The sequence below is a fragment of the Lissotriton vulgaris genome, chromosome 5, assembly GCF_964263255.1.
Source record: "Lissotriton vulgaris chromosome 5, aLisVul1.2, whole genome shotgun sequence".
NCBI classification, from domain to species: Eukaryota; Metazoa; Chordata; class Amphibia; order Caudata; family Salamandridae; genus Lissotriton; species Lissotriton vulgaris.
Window position 1 is genome coordinate 1,596,817,909 of NC_141693.1, and position 19,823 is coordinate 1,596,837,731.

The window sequence follows — 19,823 nt, forward strand, 5'->3', positions numbered from 1 at the left end:
ACAAAAGGTGATGGTAGGATACTTGTAAAACCTCTAACCACTGGCAATCGTTCATTGTAGCACTCCAACCCAGTGTACCTTTGCCTACAATAACACGCCCGCCAGATTTGACCCAGCCATTCGCAAATCTTTCTCAACTCTGCTACAATAGGAACAGTCCAGCCAGAACTGCCAAGCCAGGTCCTCTACGAACCAGAACACGAGCAAATCAAGACTGTTTTTTTTTTTACCATTGGGCCTTTTCAATCAGGTGCAGCTTGGTTCCAGTGAGCAAGGAACCCATGTCCGTGCATACCCTTGGCAAGGGTATGCCCATACGAGGGTCCTATGCTCACCATGCTGAATGTGGCAACCATAGTTGAATTTAAAAACAATAGACGATTTACAATATCTTTGCTTTGTTTAGTTTTGTTACTGAGAGCAAATACCCATTTTTTTAGATGCTATAAGGTTTTTATTTTTGTAATTTATTCTTTTAATTTATCATGCATATTATTGAGTTTATATGCATTTTATTGTGGTGGTGTCAGAGGGTGAGTGCAATAACGAGGCAGTGGATTAAACAATGGATGCACGAGTGCAAAGAAAGTGACAGAATTAATGTACAATGAATTGAGTGCCTTAATCCATCAATTACACAAAATGCACTTTCATTCATATGCCAGGCCTATTGGCATTGCCAATGCTTATAATTTATTTGTACAGTTTTTATACAACGCAGACTTAGCCCAGAGGAATTAGAGCATTTTAAAGGGGCGCAAGAAGTGAGTTTTAGTTAGTAAACTTCGCCCAAACAACCTATTACCACCAGGAAAACAGGGAGCTAACTGCTAGTGTGAGCAAGGATAAAAATATCTAACTAAATCAGCAGCAAATAGCCAACAGTGCAAGTAGAATAAAAATGTCGTTAACAAGAATCAATAAAGTCAACACATGGGACGGGAGCAGCGATCCCAACTTTTACCAAAGTGCATTTTAGATAGGGAGAATTTGAGTTCCTTTTTTAATGGGAACATTGAAAAAGGTCCAGGTGCGCAAGTCGTGTCTCGATGTCAATTGCTTATTAAAGCGAATGGCAAATTTCCTTTGCAAATGGGCGAGTTCACAAGCAGTACGTTGTTGTTTCTAAAAATGTACATAGCTGATAAATGTTGACATTTGAAATGCCACGTACAGACTCGCCCGTCTCCAGCCCACACCCTACTCTACGCCAACATGTAGAAAAGTAAAAGCTTCAACCCAGCAAAATCTTCCCTAAAGGGCCACCCACAGCCCTCTCCCTCCAGAGGCTGGTACCTGTTGGATAACCACGTTGTCAGGCTGCATGAGGCTGCTGAGGATGGACTCCAGTATTTGCGCCATCATCGGGGGGACGACAGAGCTACGGGAAAGTAACAAGTACGTTGGAGAATAGGGGGGGTAGCAAAAAGGGTTTTTGTCAGAGGGTAAGGCACTTCTGCGAGGAACAGATTTTTACCCGAAGGAGTTGTCAAGCAGTTAGTTAACCCTCTACCTGCCCACACGGATAAAGTTAGTATGCAGTGAAGTGTGATAAAGTTGCGGTTACGTCAGGGGTGGGTTCACGTGGAAAGGCAGATATCAGAAGACTGGGAAGAAGAAGCGTAGCATGTCAACTAGTAGTGTAGTGGGCAGAGTTAGCGTACACGGCTGGGTCGCCGAGCCTGTTAGTTAGCAGGGACAGTCTAAGGCCTGTGGGGTGCGGTGCCCCGGGGTTGGCCCACACAGTGCGAAAACGGTGAGGTGCGAGCGGCTTAGACGATCTCTTCAAACATTCCACGGCGGGTAACCAACGAAGTGTAGAGGCGCTCAACAACTATGAAGCCGGCAGTCGAGCAGAGCTAGATAGACGCACATGGGTGCCAGCGAGACTTGACAGAAGCCAGAGCGGCCAAACAACAGTATTGCCTCCTTCAGGAGAGGAGGACGCACCGCACGTTTCACGTGCATCGTCGGACGCGACGCCTCAGAGCCTGGTTAAATCTTTAATCTCTCACTGCTCGGTACTGAAAACGAAGCATGTCAGAATGCTTTCCTGCTACTTTTGTCAAAAAGTGCTGCTGCCAGTCCTCGATCACAGTTAAACTAATGTAATTTAAATACTCAAACCCGATTTATAAATCCTGTCAGGCATTCTAGGGTGCACTTTTTGAGGGAGAAAATGACCAATCATGAGATTACGTTTGCAGATTAGGTTGGTTTAAACACTAACATTTTACCTCTATTAGCTTCAGTAATTTTTTAGAAAAGGTTGAGCTGGATCGAAAATGTATTCTTTTGAACGATTTATCTTTGTTTTTGTTTTTTTAATTCAAATCATTTTTATTGAAAATTTAGGAAAAATAAGAAAGAAAAGACAATACAATAAATCTTCCATTACATAGATTGATACAACCCTGGTAGTATGCAACGTCTACACAAAATCAAAGAAAAATAAGGACAAGTGTATCTAATGCATCAAAGCTAAGCAGTCAGCGGGAACATTAACCACAGTGCATACAAAGGTAGAATATACATTCATTGGAGCATACATGTGTAGAATATAGAGCCAGTGGAGCATACATAGATAACCGACATTTATAAGTTTACATCATGGGGGATCAAAGTGGGAGGACGATGCGTCTAGGGAGGACCACAATTTTTTGTTGGAAGGTTTGCATGTAGCTGATTGCAGCGCTGGGTTATCAGCCCCTCTCAAGAAAGAGAGCCACTCTAACCATATTTTAAAATTGACCTCAGTAAAGTTTTTCCACTTACATAGGATGACCTTGCATGCCAGTGTTAACATTACATCTAAAAGTTGCCGGTCATGTATGTCTGGCAATTGTGTGTCTAGTGTACCCAGTATGACATAGATAAATTCCTTTACAGGTTCAATTCCAAATATCTGGTGGATATAAGCAAAGATTTTTCCCCAAAATGTTTGTAATAAGAGACAGTCGAAAAGCATATGCGCTAGGTCCCCAGTTGTTGTCTGGCAGTTCCAGCAATTGGGCGTATCTTTCAGGTGGCATTTATACAACCTCTGAGGAGTCCAGAATGCTCTGTTCAGCAGCATGTATTTCGTCTGGCAGAGGATCGGGGAAACCTTGTTGGATAATGCAGTACTATGTATTACATCCCAATCTATCGCAATTCCTGTCGAGCTAGGTTCCGATTCCCATTTACCTTCCGTTAGCGTATGGGAATTCTTGGGCATGGGAAGGAGTAGTTTATAGACTCTAGACACGAAATGGCTAGCATGGGACAGAATTGGCAAGCGCGTCATAAGCCAAGGTGGATCAGTAGTAAGGGCATGTTTAGAGATGGTGGATTTCAGTTTCAGGAATTGATAAAATTCTAAGGGTGGCAAGTTAAAAGTCGTTTGCAATTTCGAGAAAGGGATGGGTAGTGTACCGTCGTAGAGGTCTTTTACCATGTTAATACCTTTTTTAGCCCACAGATCCCAGTAGAGGGTTTTGTCATCTATCCTAAACATAGGATTCCTCCACAATGACACCAAGGTAGATTTTTTGAGTACAGAGTTAGTTTTATGGGATTGGTCAAGCCTTAGTAAGGCTCGTCTAGTATTTAATAGGACATATTTGGAGTACGGTAAGTGTGATAAATCCATGCTAAAGAGGGCTGGAAGGGGTGCGTGTGCAATGATAGATTTTTCAATAGATACCCATACTGGGACATAGGATGGACAGTCCACTAGCCAAAGAGCACCTTGCTTGCAGAGGAAAGCCGTCTGGTAGTTCCTGGACGAGGGGAGGCCTAGGCCGCCTTTCTCTTTTGCTAGTTGCAACTTTTTCAATGATATCCTGGCTCTTTTCCCTCGCCACAGAAACTCCCCAAACAGCTTATCCACTTTCTTGATAAAGTCATCCGTAAAAGTCATTGGGAGCATGCTAGCTAGGTAATTAACCAGTGTCTTGGACATAATTTTAAGAGTCTCAGCCCTACCCCACCAGGAAAGAAACTTAGGTGACCAGCCGTCCAATAATGTGGATATCTTTTTTAAGGTCAACTCCTCATTCACTTTTAAGGTTGATATTAAGTCCTTCCCGAAGTCCAGACCCAGGTATTTAAAAGATTGTGGTTGCCAAGTGAGGCCAGACGTTCCGAGTATGTCTTTATTTCCGACATTATTCAGAAGTTTGACCTCCGTTTTGTCTTTATTCAGTTTATAGCCTGAAACCTTAGAGTACTCATCGATAGTAGTCATTAGCGCCGGAATAGCCTCATCAGCCCTTTCCGACATATTGAGCACATCATCTGCGTACACAGTTAGTTTTACAGTACACCCGTTGAACGGCACGCCGGCAATGGCGTCGTTATTCCTTATATGATATAGGAAAGGTTCAATTGCTAGCAAAAACAAGGACAGGGAGAGAGGACATCCGTGTCTCGTTCCTTGTTTTAGACAGAAGGATGAGGAAAAGGAGCCACCTGCTCTAACCTTAGCAGTAGGGCAGGCGTACAAAGACATTACGAGTTTCGCAAATGTTGTGCCTACGTTGAATTTGTGTAAGACTGCCTCCAGGAAAGCCCAGTCTACCTTGTCAAAGGCTTTTTTTCGGCATCCAACGTGATTGCCGCTGTGGGGGTATTTAGGAGTTTTGCTCTCTCCAGCACATGAGCTAGTACTCTGTTGTTATCACTGGACAGTCTATGTTTTAAAAATCCAGCTTGAGATGGGTGTATCAGGTTAGGGAGGACTCGCTGGAGTCGGGCTGAGAGAATCATAGCTAGTAACTTACAATCGAGATTAATCAAGGAAATTGGTCTGTAATTTTTTGGCAGGGATGGGTCTTTGCCCTCCTTGGGGAGTACCGCAATAATTGCCTCCGCTAAGGTACCCTTTACCTCACCTGTGTCAGTAATTTCTCAGAATAGGTGAAGAAGAGGATCTACCAGGTCTGATGCAAAACTTTTGTAAAATTTAGCCATGAAGCCATCAGGGCCAGGTGCTTTTCCACACTTTAGGCCTTTGATCGCTTTCTCTACCTCACTCGCTGTGATCGGGTCATTTAGACTCCGTTGTTCCTCTGATGACAGTTTTGGTAAGTCGCATTCATTCAGGTAATCCTGAATCTTACCCTCATCTACAGACTCGTTCTTAGCATATAGGGTTTCATAAAAGTCTTTAAAGACTTCCGTTATTTAGTGAGGATCTGAGTGGCCTAGTCCTGCAGAGTCCCTAATAACATTGATTGAGTTCTTCTGGACCTTGAATTTTAGATAGGCGGCCAGGCTTTTGCCCGCCTTATTAGATTCGCAAAGTTTAAATTTCCGCCTTCTGTCCAGCCATACTCCCGCCCTTCACTCACCAATTTGTTGTACTCATATTTCTTATTAGTCATAGTGTTAAGTGTCTCTCTGTCCCTATTCATCTGGTGTCTGTTCTCTAAGTCCGATATCTCACTTTCTAGTGTTTCCAATTTAGCGTTGTAATCTTTATTCATTGCAGAGCGAATCTTGATACATATCCCCCTAAGCGTGCTTTTCAAGGCCTCCCAGCGTACAAGGTCTGAGGTGTCCCCTCTCATATTCAATTCTAGATACGAGCGTATGGCTGTTTGGATAGCAATCCGATGTTGGTCTTTATTTAAGATCTCCTCATTTAGTCTCTATGATGTTTGTCTTGGGGAGGGCTTAATGTTACTGATGGAAAGGGAGATTACATGAGTGGTCTGATAGAATTCTCGGCTCAATGGATGTATCCTCTATCCTCGGGACCCCATTCTGTGTAATGAAAATGTAATCAATACGTGAGTATGAATCGTGGGGAGGAGTAGAATGTGTAGTCCCTATCCGTGGGATTCTGTATTCTCCTTGTGTCAACTAAATTAAAGTGACGGCATAAATTAATTAAGAAATGCGTTATGTGATTTGTTTGGCTTGAAAGTACACCGTGAGTCTCTATCTAGGGCAGGGTCAAATGGGAGATTGAAATCTCCGGCCATTATGTGTACGGTTGAGTCAGGAATAGTCTCGATCTGTTTTACTAGTCCCTCCCAAAAGTTTAGGTCGCTAGTATTAGGTGCATAGATATTGGTGACGTAGAATTCTGTGTTGTCTCTGGCAAGTTTGGCTGTGACCCATCTACCTTTTTCGTCAGCTGATGAAGACAATAGTTCTATCTTGGATTTTCTCGCTAATAGTATCAATACTCCATTCTTTTTGCCTATTGTCTCTGAACCCACCACCTCAGAATAGAACATATTCCGCAGCGTGTAAAATTGTTTTGTGTCTAGTTTGGTCTCTTGTAATAGCACAATATCGCCTTTTTGTCTGCGTACATAGTCCAATATCTTCTGTCTTTTTATGGGTTGATTTAAACCTTTTACATTCAGGGACAAGATTTTTAATTTGTCCAAGGAAGCCGCCCCGAGCTGCGTGTTAAGTGTAGGATGCACCATTTCAGGTTATTGTGGACATTATAAGGGCATTATAAACCCCAAGGAGTTGTGCTCCATGCAGCACAACGGGGAGGGTATCTCCCTTCTTGTTATGCGTGGCACGAGGCTGACTAAAACCTTGAGCAGATGTGAAAGCACATAGGGATGGCATACAAATGACACATCTTGTCCAAACAAAGAATAAGTATAAAAACAAAAGTGAAAATAAGAACCAGAACATACAACACATACCCCCCCTATCCCCCCATTCCCCCACCCCACCCACCCCTACCGCAATTAGTAAGCATGGTGACGTGAGGAAGACCGCAGTAGTCCTTCCCGTCAATGTTAATATTGCGTAAACATTGGAACAACCTTCTGAAGCATTTGAACTGTATGCTAAACCTTTTAGAACCATGAGCAGCGTGACTCAACTATGGAACCATAGTTCCGGTTATTCAATCAATCTCTACAAACGAGATGATCTCAAAATCGAAAGGAAGCCATTGTGGGGTAATGTGACATCAGATTCTCTGTTCTGGGGTTTCCTAAATACCAGAGAGAGGTGATGTATAAACAAGAATGGCTTACTAACAACAGTTGAGCACTTCGTCAACAATCTTAATAAAACTGAGAGAAGGCGGCAGTACCACACATTTTAGACAGCCTAATAACTGGCCACATCATTAAATCAGAACAGTGACTAAAATCAATGAAAAGAGGCCAATTAGGCGCATACACAGATGAGTATTACAAACAGATGCGACATCAAGGAATCAAGAGCATAATGATTTGCTGAAAGTTTTGACCCAGAGTAATGCGCTAGGGCATAACTCACAATACTAGGAGAGGCTCTTGAATCTAAGACCTTAGCTGAGTAGCTTCCAGAACCACAAATCTGGTGAATCAGTGCTAGTAATAGTGCTAGTAATAGGGTCAAATCATAGGCAGCATATACCAAAAGTGTTCATTTGTATCCAGAGGCCGAGGCCGCCATATTGTCGGGATTATTGGTGTCCATGTCGCGCTCCTCCAAATCGTTGAGCATACGTTTAAGTTTCACGGGATCCGTAAAGATGCGAGGAGACCCACGAACAATTACTCTGTATTTTTCCGGACCCACAAAGCCAAATTGGTAGCCCCTTGATTTTAATTGTGGGCGCAGGGCCAGAAATGCTTTCCTCACTTCTACTGTTTCTTTGCTATAGTCCTGTGAGATGTAGATTTTCGTGTCCTTCCATAGGATATGGTTGTGTTTCCGGACAAAAGCTAGGATTTGTTCCACGTGTTGATATCGTAGTGGCTGACAGACGATGGGTCTGGGTCCTTTTTTTGTCTTGGTGATTCTTCCGGGTACTCTGTGTGCTCTGTCAAACTCCAGAGGATTGACGAAGGTCAAATTTGTGGCCTGAGCAAACCATGACTCCAAAAATTGAACACAGGATCCCTGCGAATCCTCAGATCCTTCCGGAACCCCAAAAATGCACAGGTTCCCTCTTCTATTTCTGTCCTCCAATTCGGCTAGCCTTCTTGTGGTTTGGTCCGAGGATATGTGTAGGTGTTTCAGAGCCGCACATGTTTTGACTTCAATGTCCTCAAGTTTGCTAATCCTGGATTCTGTTTCTGCAAGACCTGCGTTAGTGTCCCAAATATCCTGCCGTATTGCCACTACTTCCTCCTTGGTTGCTTTGGCTAAGTCTTTCATCTCGTCTAATCTGTTCAGGATCATGTCTATTGCTTCGGTGGTAATTTTCTTGGTTTTGATAGGTGATCCCGGGTTCGAGTGGTCGGATTTGACCCTTTTCAGGGAAGTTTGCTCTTTGGTGTCCATTATATCTACCCTGGATCTTAAACGGTGCCTCGTGAGAGTCGTCGCTACAAGCACGCAGATCCAACTCGATCGATGTCTGCGTCTTGTCCGTGCAACTTGTTATTGCGATATCATCAAGAACTTGGAGAGTCTCTCACCTGCAGTTGGAAGCGCCCTGTCATAGATCTTGAAACAAGTCCCACATCATAGCAGAGCATAGAAGAGCGCCCCCCGCTGATATGAGTTGAAGGCTAGACAGATTGATTAGAGCTGGGACGTCATTCTTTTAGACAAACGAAGTGTGAGCCGGTATATTGACAGAGAAAGTGTGAGCCGGTATATTGAAGCGCTGTGTGGGACTTAACATCTGACGATATTTGAAAAGACTCGTTTCCCAGGTGACATTCGCTTCGCTACTGCGTCACCCTTGGAGTGCAGTTACACGTGAGGAGCTACACATAGCCTCTGTGGGCATAGTTGGCCAGGTCATAGGATACGAAGCCTCAAAGAAATACCCTCGGCGTTGATTTTAGGCGCGCCACGTGGTGCTGCAGGAGGTCAATTATGGCTGTTAGGACATGTGGCATCATGGGGGCAAGCACTGCATAGCAGAAGCACATGTGCGTTACTCGTTCGCTGCTTAGTCACCAGACCCTCGTTGCTGGTTGAAGTCTGCAGTTGAACAGAGTCACAAGCGTCAGCTCATTATAAAGTGGTATCAGTACTGCCCAGTAACTGATTAGCTGGTTTTAGAGGCGTCAGATGGTCGTGTTAAGCAGTTGTAGAGATGGCGGCCGCCATCTTGGTAAAGGTGCTGGAAGCCAGGAGCGCTAGCATGGCGGACTGGTTGGAACATTCAAGGTACTCACGCGTCCGGAATCCGGCAGCACTGCAGCTCCAGAGCAAGTATGAGCCCCCAAACCTTCAGACCTTCATTGTGCCTCAGGCTTTCACCGTCTCTCTGGGCATTTGGTCCGCCTCGTCATCTGCGCGGCACACCGCTCTCGCTTCCCGCCGGCTACACGGCTGGGGCAGTCCAGATCCTCGATCGAAGTTTTGCCGGTTCTCGAGCAGCCCCGTTCTTGAAAGACAGCCTCACTGCATTCCGTTTATTTTCCGATTTGCAAATCGGTTCTCACATCTCGGATTCAGCTGGGGTAAAGTGTTCCAAACTTTGGTGTGGGATCACTTAACGGGAGGAGAGACGCTCTACACCGCCATCTTGCTGTTTATATACGCCTGTATTCGAAGGCGCAACTAGAGTCACATTTTCGGGGTAGAGAGAGGGGGGGAGGGGTGTAATTCTTCCAGCAATAGGCAGAGTGGAGTCTGGAAATGAAGACGTGAAAAACAACAAAGACTCACTCGTTAACCCGTAAATGTTCTTTTAAGACCTGTGAAGTACTCAGGTGCGGCTGCGATAAACTCAAAATCTGCCTGCGCGTGTGCCTGGAAAGCTGTCTCAGCCCGGGCTGACACACACGACGAGGGTCGCTGAAGCCCTTTTAGCCCTATGGACGATGCGCGCCTGCATGTAGCCCAAAAGGGAGATAATCCTAACTTTTCTGATTCTTCCCCCCCTCCAATATTTTTCTGATTTTTACGTGAAAATGCCAAATGATTGACAAAATAGCAGCTAAGCACCTACCACCTATCCACCGCCTTCTGGGTGGGTTCGGAAAGAGTGAGAGTGCGCAATGGGGACCCAGGGGGACCGGGGCGCTAGCCGATGTCCCCCTGGGTAGATTCGCGCAGTGGAACAATCCACCTTAGCGCGATTGTATAGTTAGGGGGAAAAGGGGCAGGGTAGTTAGGTTACTTAAGGGTGGTGGGCGGGAATTGCATCATCGGTAGGGCGGGAAGGGTGGCGCAGTTTGTTGTGGGAGGTTTGAGGTGACGAGCACTATGGCGGGGAAGTTTTTTCTGTAAGGAGCGGCGTTTCCTGTGGGGATGGAGGGCGACCGCCTTGTCGGAGACGCTGTCCGAGCGATTTTGGAGGCGGGGCGTGGCGACCTTCTGCGGTCGGGAGCGCCTGTGGAGTTGGAGGCGTGTTCGGGGCGCCCGCGGCGGTCAGCTGTTTCTGGGGTGAGTCATGCGGTGGCGGCGTGCATGCCTGCATCGAGCTGCGAACCGCCGCCGACTCTTTGGGCCCTGCTATGCAGGTCGTGTCGCGTGGGGGGCGCCCCGCAGGGGGGGAGCATCAGCGAAGGGGGTGAGGCCTCGTTCTCGGGTCATGGCCATTGGTGCCGCGAGGGCAGCTGGGGTATTGTTGGCTCGGCGTGCGGGGCGGGCGGCAGGCTGGACCGGTGCGGGAGGCACTGGGGGCTGTGGCAGTGGGCCGGCCCCTTCAATTAGAATGGGGAAAGTGGCAGGGGCAGGGCCGGCTCTAGGACGGTGCAACCAGTGCAACCGCACCAGGTGCTGCCTTCAAAAGGGGGCGCTTGTTTGTTTGCTTAAGAGCAGCTACTTCCATATGCCTGGCCTCCAGCAATTTTCGAACGACAATTAAAAGGTCAAGTAAACTCCAGTGAGTAATGTTCTTCCTGGCACTATCAGATTTTTGTCTAGAAGAAGTTTTGAACTCGTGGATGTTTGGAAGGTAGCACAGATCACAAATTACATATAATGTAAACAGGTTAGTGGGTTACTGCTTCTGTCAGAGACATCCTTTTGTTAGTTGCAGTTTACAGTGAGCTATAAACTGTCATCAAAGACCTGCATGCAGACTTCAAGGTATAAATTAGAGCGTATGGAATTTTTCCCTCAGAATTTCATTGTTGTAATGTTGCAAACAGGTTTCTTATAGGTACAAATCAGTTCTTGTTCTTAGAGAGAGCCGCAATCCATGGTGTTACCTTTTAAATTCAGAGTTTGTGCTACTCCAGAACTAGTACTCTTCAGCTATACGGCCTACCTGTATGGAGGACATGTGAATACACCCCTTGTTGTCCTCTGGCTTATGTAACATTTACTATACACTGATTTACACACCTATGATTGATTGTCTCTGTGTAATGCTTGTGTTATTGACAGTAATCTGACACCCTTCACTTTTGGGAGGGACGCTATCAAATTAATTCAATGCTGAGAGAGAGGTTATATAGAGTGTTAAGGGTGGTAGTGAAGGGGATCTGTGAATGGGGAGGTCGTTGGGGGCGACACGAATCATTCTTGCACTGGGCGCCACCAGTGCTACAGCCGGCACTGGGCAGGGGAAAGCCAACTGGGGAATGTCCAGCTTTTTCTTGGAGGCGGAAGCGGTTTGCATGCACAGTGAAGTGCAATTGCCAGGCAATTTTCCCCAGAATAGTGTTAATGTCCAGAGAACGTTAGCTATTATTAATATACCCCCTCTGGTTATAGAGGTTAGACGATGTGCTGCCCTGGGGGGTTTACTTTGAGTACAGTGCAGTGGATGAGGAGGGGCATTTTTAGGACACAGAAAGCATATCTCCGCGCCATGCTGAGCACTGTCAGGAAGATGAGGTGGGGTTTCACAGGGGGTACAATTAGTTGGGAGTATGCAACAACGCCCAGGCCTAAAGACCCCGCCTCCCAGGTCAAAGGACACAGTTGAACTTTCGCAGTTGGATTACAATGCAGAAATGAGTTTCCCAGTCAATGCTGCAGAGGATGATGTTAATTTAGATCAGGTTATAGATTTATGGCCTATAAGGGGACATAACAAAAGGCAGGTAATAGACTGTCGACAGGATGCAGAGGTGGTTGCCTCGCCACCCACCCTGCCACCCTCAGGGATTTGGACTCTACGTTTGGTCCTCAAAGTGGCCAATGGTTTTGGGTGGAACACTCGGTCATTTTAGAGGAGGAGGCGTCCGGTTCCATCAAGGTTTCCGGGAGAGGTAAGTCTTCTGCGGTTTCTGGCCGGAGCGGTAAGAAATTGGTGGCGGACTCTGCCTCTTGGTCAGGCTATATGGGTTCCATTTCAACTTCTGCAAAGTTTAGTGCGGCTTTTGGTAGGGTGATGTATTCTGGAAGGGATCCAGTGCGGATTTTGGAGGTAACGGCCGGGCTCTCTCAGCGGAGACCTGTGACCTTTGGGTGGATTATGATGGTGGAATTGGAGATGGTAAGCTGCCAAATACAAGTGATAAGGGGAAAAATTTCCTATGATTTAAGGGATACATTTTATGGACATGATAATGAAAATGGAGGTATTTATATGGATGTTTTGGTTCAAAAGGCGGCTCCTTCAGTGGTCACTCAGGAGTTGGGATCTGGGGGTCGGGGTAAATTCACGTCTTATAGTATGTTTCAGAAATCAAGAGCGGATTTCTCAACGGATCGTGTTCAGCGAGACGGACATTGCGGGCGCGATGATCCTCAGGACTTTCGAAAACGGGATAAGCAGCTACCTTTAGGTAAGGCGACTTGGTGGATGGAGGATCATAGAGCTGGTTTGAACGATCCATTGCTCCGTCCACCTGAAGCTGCGATCGACAGGCGGGGTCTGAATTTTAAGCAAAAGAAAAGCAATGCTACATCACAGAATCAAAGCGGTTTATCAGTTGGTTATGAAGAGTTCCGGTTGCAGTTTGTTTTATCATTCATGAACAAAGGTTTGTCACATACTACAATCGCTGGCAACATTTTGGGGATTTCCTTTTATGGGCAGTTGTTTTTCAGGATAGGGTTGCAGGGTGGTGTGCTATTTCGTAGGATGTTAAATGGTTTTAGTAAAATAAAGTCTCATACTTTACCTTTGCGGAAGCCAATTACTTTTAATCTGTTACAGCAGCTTTTAGTTTATTTGCAGAGTTGCTGTTTTAAAGGGTGGGAGGTGATTCGTTTTCGGCTTTTTATGATATGGTAGTTCTTTGAGGCATTTAGAGTATCGTAATGGCTAGGTTTACGGGTCCGATAGGCATACCAACTACTGACATACAGGTTCAAGATGGTTATTTGTGGATTTGGGTGTGACAGTCAAAAAACAGATCAAATGGGTATAGGGACATGGAGTCAGTTGAGTGGGAGTGGTATTGTTGAGTTGTTGTCCGCTAGGTGAATGGGAATCCTTTTGGCTGTCTACTGACTTGCGGCATGGGGTGCTATTTTGTCAGAATAATGGGGACACTATTGCCTGTTTTCATTTGCTAGCAGTGTTCAAGAAAGTTTTTAAATTTAGCAGGTCGAGTTACTTCTTTCCTGCGAACAATGAGGACCTGGATTATAGGACATTTCTTTTATCAAATGGTCGGCTACATTTGCGGAGCAACAAATTTGGGGTAGAGCACTGGGGTTACACAGCAAGGATCATGAAGTATTTTAAAGGGGTGGGTGGGTTGACATGGGGAGATTTATTTCCTTTGCTTTCACAATTGTCACAGGAGAGGGGATTTCCAGATTTATTGATTATTCATTTATGGGTGACTGATATTGTCGAGTGGTTCGGTTTACCGATCATAAAGACAATGGAAATTAGATTTAGCTGTCCTAAAAGACAATTGTCAGGTACAGATGTAGTAGGGACGGAATTCCTTTCTCAGCACCAATGGGGGGGGGGCTCGGAACCATACTGCGGTGGAAAAAGTTCGCAGGGAGCTGAATCGAGCATTGAAAACTGGCTGTACGGCTATGGGTATTGGAATTTTGGCTCATGAACATATTAAGGGTATTTGAACACCATCTTTTTCGAGACGAGGGGGTACATCTGTCCCAGTTGGGCCAAGCATATTACTTAATGGAGTACGGGATTTGTTGGCAGGTTTTTGGGTGAAAATTCTGGTGTGATAGCAATCTCAATTGAATTTCAATTTATTTTCCCATTTTGGGATGGGCCAGGAAAACTCTTTGGTTTTCCTGGGTGGCGCTCTGTTGGGGGTCTGGATGTCTAGAGCGGGCTTATCCTTTCCCTCTGGGGGTGGGGGGATGGTAGGAGAAAAAATGGTGATAAAAGATAATGAGGAGGAAAAACAATGGTTGGGGATTTGTACAGTATTGGGGGTATTGATTGATAAGTTGTTGGGAAATGTTGCCGGTTTTACATTTATTATGGAAAATGTTTGGGAAAAATGTAGCAATGTGTGTTCTTTATATAGTAACAAATGCAAAGAAATGGATAGCTGTTTTTGACTGTCTTAAATAAAAGTGACCTTTTTTGCTTTGAATATCTGGTGTGGATTGTTGTTATTGCGCGATCTTTAAGGTTTAGTTTATTTCCGTCTGCCAATACCCCCACAAGAAAAGGGAGCTACTTTCCACAGATACCACAAATATTGCAATGTTGTTGTGCACCATTCAACTAGCACACATTTTGAAGTCACACAATGAACAGTCCATCAAAGGGATTTCTAGTCATCTTGGTTTACCGAATCAGTTAATCAAAGCTTCTTTTCATAATTTCGTAAACATTTATTTGACCACATTTTTGGTGCTCGTCAATAGGAACGTTTTCAGAGCTGACATCGATATTTAAAATACAAATTCAAAAATTAAAATACTAATAAAAAAAAAAGTCCAATACATATAAAAATTGCATGTGATGCAGACCTTTGACCAACGTGTCGAACGGGACACGTGAATGGTCCAGATAACTTTTCTGATTTGTCTTTTAGAACTGAGTTCTGTTAGTGGTGCCACTATTATACCATAACCTTTAACAAACCTATTACGTGCCCAGTCAGGCCAAGAAAGGCTCTGATCTGGGTCTGGCTCTTAGGAGCCTCCCTGACCAGAAATGTCTGGATTTTGGGTTGGAGAGCAAGAGTTTCCTTATAATTATGATTAGGATATGAAAGATGGCGTAGTTGGCTGTATCAAAAAAGTATTAGCTGATTTAGGGAATTTTTTAGAAAGACGAGTGAATGAAAGCTCATGAGAAAGATGTGATTTGGAAGCCAGTCAGTTTATGCATGCACCACTAGTATACGTAGTAGACCTTTGTACTCACTACTATTCCTATGTGATTCTTAGAGTTTATCCATTTGTATCTCTTCCTTGAGTGACTTTACAACTTGTACATTTGCAATGTTTTCTATTTGTATCTCTTCCCTGTGTGACTTTACAACTTGTACATTTGGATTTTTTTTCCTGTTTGTATCTTTTATGCAACTCATGTAATCCTAAATCCTTATGTATCGCAACTGGTTCTTTTGTAAAGCGCTCCGACACCTTCGGGTAATGTTCGCGCTATAGAAAATCGCCTTAAATAAATAAATGACTGGCCTTTATCTGCAAAGTGCATGGAAAGGTGTGATATTTCAGATAGATAAATGCTTCATATGAACACAGCTGCATGTCCGCCTAAATGTTTGTTTAGATTGTATTCCTGGAGGCCAGGTATGGATTTTGGAGGCTGGCAAATGGGTATGGACGTGTGATGTTTGTATAACCAGTAAAAGAGGATTATAAATCAACTCTGTGACTTTGAATCTGGTGCACTTGGTGAAGGATTCCTAGTAGAAGATTGCGTGTGACGTCTTTGATTCATTCAATGTTTTGCCTGTTCATGTTGCTTTGGAGATGATTGATTTTACACTTTTATAGCTGTACCAATTTTCAACGATATTGGTAAGGATCCGATGATTAAGAAGGAAAAGAGGCCTGTAATCTTCATTTTCCATTATAGAAACCTCAAGTGAATTCCGGAAAGTCCACCTGTCTTCTTTATTATGCGAGGTGAAGAATGACTTGGACATTAAATATTCTAAGTTCTGGACATCTATGAGATCCCGCAAATGAAATGCACTGAATGGGCTAATAGAGCACCCTAATTTATAGTCATGATTAGTATGTTTAAAATGGAATTTGAAATTCCACTTAATTTTATTACTTGGTCACAAGAATATTTGTTGTATTCTCATTTCATGTTGTATTTCTTTAAGTGGCTTGGTCATTGTCGCATGCCACTGCATGCGACATGTTTTCTTTCAACAGGGTTCTGGATTCCACATGCTAGTGGAACTGATATGTTGCTGTTGGAGAAATCAGTTGTAGCTGTACTCTGTTACCTGTGGATGGATTGCCATGCTGCTAATAAAATACATCACAACTTATTTGGTTTTCCATAATTATTCAACAAAATATGGCGACGAGGGAAATCACCACTAAGCAGCATGGATTTCAGTGGTGTTGAACTCACTGTTTTACTTATTTTTTGCTGAAATTCTGGTATGTACTATTTTCAATTTATTTTATTACTTGTACATTGATTGTACCTGCGGCTGAAATTGAATGTTTATGTGCTATGATCGCACCTGCGGCTGAATTCTGTTTTTCTACTCGTTTTACAAGTTTTTGCTTCATTCTTTATCACGTTTACAAGCTTCAATTTCAATTATATTTTTATTGTGTCATTTTTAATTCAACTTTTGCTTCTATGAGGTAAACCGAGTTGATAGCGGTACTCGCTTAACATTATCGCTTATTTCTTTTCAACTTATTTACCTGTTTTCAAGCTGAAATCTCAAAGGTAAACATCCGATGACTGTTGCTCGAGCGCACTTGATTTCTTCAGCGCATGCGCATTGAGCTCTGTGACGCATGACGTTCATCACGCTTCCACGTCATTTCCATCACTGGCATCGTTACTTTGTTGTGCGTTTCCTTGACAACGCTACCAACCCGATAAATCTTTATTTAAGGATTTAATACATTTACAGATTTCGTTTTTCAACGCGATTTTCTACAACGCGTCACAGTAAGTTGTTCTCTCATTTTATGTCTTTTTTTCGAAAGTGTTAAAAATATTCATTTTGAGACTGTGACTTCATGGAAATACAGCGTGTGTGATACATGACTACTCAACTTTCATTTTATGTTTTTACCTGGAAGATACATCCTATTTTGGCAAATTAAAGACAAACAAAAAAACAATTTATATTAATTTTACAGAATTTCAGCATTAAACTATACTTTTCCATCTACAATTTTTAATATAATTATTTTTTCAAGTTATTTGCCTACAACATGCAATTTGATCCTCCTGCTAAATTTTTACAACTAAAAGGAGATCCACCCATGCCGTCACCCATGCCGTGGACTAGGTGGAAAGAGGAATTCATGACTTATATGAAGGCCATTGATGGTGAAAGAATGGGCTCTGAGAGGAAAAAGAGTATTCTTTTACATTGCCTTGGTTCAGAAGGACAAGTTATTTTTAGATCTTTACCACAAATTATTTCTCAAAGTGATGGTGGTGGAGATTCAATGAACGTTTACACTGAAGCTTTAGCGAGACTTGAGAAAAGATTTAAACCTAGTGTCAGCATTGCCCTAAATCGTTTTAAATTCTACACTAGAAAACAGAAAGAAGATGAAACTTTTGATGACTTTTTAACCTCCTTAAGATCGTTAAGTTTGCATTGCAATTTTGGTATGATGACGGATGAAATGATTCGAGACCAGATCATTGTACATGTCAAATGCAAAAAGATACAAGACAAACTGTGGATTATGGGTGATCCCAATCTTACTGAAACAATTGCAATTGCAAAAGCACAAGAACAATCTGACTTATGGATGAAAACTATTAGAAATGATACAGAAAAGAAAATCCCTGAAGAAGAAGTATGCGTTATTAAAAATAGACAAGATAACAAATTTGTTGTTAACCAATCTTCATCAAAATATGTGCCTTCCAGATCTAAAACTAATTTTACACAAAAATCTAATGATTATAGTAATATGCAAGGAATGTGTTTTAGATGTGGAAACAAATCTCATTATGCTTCTTTTCCAGGTTGTCCAGCACTTAAAAAAGAATGCAATTTTTGTAAAAGAATTGGCCATTTTGGAAACATGTGTAGAGACAGACGTTTTCAAACTCATAATAAGGGTTCTGTTTCTTCTATAGCAGAAGCAAATGCAGACGCAATCTATAATGTTGAATCACATTCTAATGGTTTCGTGGTATCCATCATTGATGAACAGGCCTTGTTACATCTTAAAGCACCCGATTGCATTTTCTATATTTGTGAAAATGAATTGTCTCTCATGGTGGATTTAGGTTCGCCTTGGACTATCATTACTCAGGAGTATTTTAACCAGATTTTAGCAAAATCGTTAATGTTGAATGAAATGAATGAACCCGATATTTCTGCAAAGAATTTTTCTGGTACAAGAATTGACATTCTTGGTTTTTTTCAAGTAACGATTCAATTTAGAAATAGGAAAGCTGACATAAAATTGTACATTTCTCTCAGGGGTGTTAATGTTTTAGGATGGTTAGATCAGTGGAAATTAGGAATTTTGATTAATCCACGTGCTAAAGATCCCATTTCACTTTGTGATGACAGTCTTATGGGTACTGTTTCGTTGATTGAACCATCTAATATGGTTACTACCTATGTTGAAAAAGCTGATAATCTAGTAAAATCTTTTGGTTCAGTGTTTTGTGAAAAATTAGGGATGCTCAAACATTTTTCACATAATATTGTTCTTAAGAGAAACCATACACCAGTTGTACAAAAGCTCAGAGGTGTACCTATCAACATCAGGGAAGAACTTAAAAGCATGTTAAAGGATTTGTTAGATGAGGGTATCATTGAACCAATCGAATCTTCCGAGTGGGTTTCGCCCATAGTTTTGGTAAGAAAACCGGATTAAAAATTAAGGCTATGTGTAGATCTAAGAGCACTGAATGCTAATATTGTGATTGACTGTCATCCTTTGCCCAATATAAATGAGCTTGTGTCAATGTTAGAAGGGGCAAAAATATTTTCAACATTAGATTTGAGATCAGCTTGTCACCAGATTCCTTTAACAGAAACTTCTAGGAAACTCACAGCATTCATAACACCTCAAGGTTTATTCCAATATGTACGTATGCCGTTTGGTTTAGCATCGGCTGCATCCGTGTTTCAAAGGACAATGTTCCATATTTTCAGAGATTTGGATGTGTTTGTCAAATGCTTTCAGGACGACATCCTAGTCTTTTCAAAAAATGTGAATGAACATGAAACACATTTGCAAGAGGTGTGCAGAAGATTAGAGTCAAATGGGCTTACACTTAAGGCACATAAGTGTAAGTTATTTCAGGAGTCTGTAGAGTATTTAGGACACACATTATCGGGTGAGGGTGTTGTTCCTAAAAAATCAAATGTAGATGCTATTATCAAAGCTCCTGCTCCAATAAATAAGGATCAGTTGCTATCATTTGCTGGAATGTGCGAATATTACAGCAAATTTGTAGTAAACTTTGCAACTAAGATGGAACCTCTGAGAAAATTATTGAGGCAAGGTGAAGAATTTAAGTGGTCTACTACACAACAACAAGCTTTTGCAACAATCAAAAATGATATTATAAGTTATCCTACCCTTAAGCCTTTCCGCATAAACAAGGAATGTGTAATTACAGTCGATGCGAGTTTGTATGGATTGGGCAGTGTTTTATCACAGAAAGAAGGTGACAATGAGTGGGTTGTAGCGTTTGCATCCAGAACCAGAGAAAATATGCAGTGATAGAAAGGGAACTTCTTGCTTGTGTCTGGGCGATTGAGCATTTCAGACTGTATGTTTGGGGTTCTAAGTTCGTTCTTAGGACAGACCACAAACCATTGGTCAACATTTTATCAGTTGGTGGTGGATGAAATTCAACAGCCAGGATAGCCAGACTTTCTTCTAGATTACAAGAATATAATTTTGTCACT

The 19,823-nt window shown here is 42.8% G+C and overlaps 1 protein-coding gene across 1 annotated transcript in view; it reads right to left on the bottom strand.

Annotated features, from left to right (window-relative positions):
• Nucleotides 1-1,895, bottom strand: part of IPO4 (importin 4) — a 2,281,504-nt gene extending 2,279,609 nt beyond the window's left edge. The window contains exon 1 of the mRNA XM_086923725.1: nt 1,297-1,895. Within this exon, the coding sequence (XP_086779851.1) occupies nt 1,297-1,365 (69 nt within the window). The 5' untranslated portion in view covers nt 1,366-1,895. The remainder of the gene's footprint in view (nt 1-1,296) is intronic.
• Between the last annotated feature and the right edge of the window lie 17,928 nt (nt 1,896-19,823).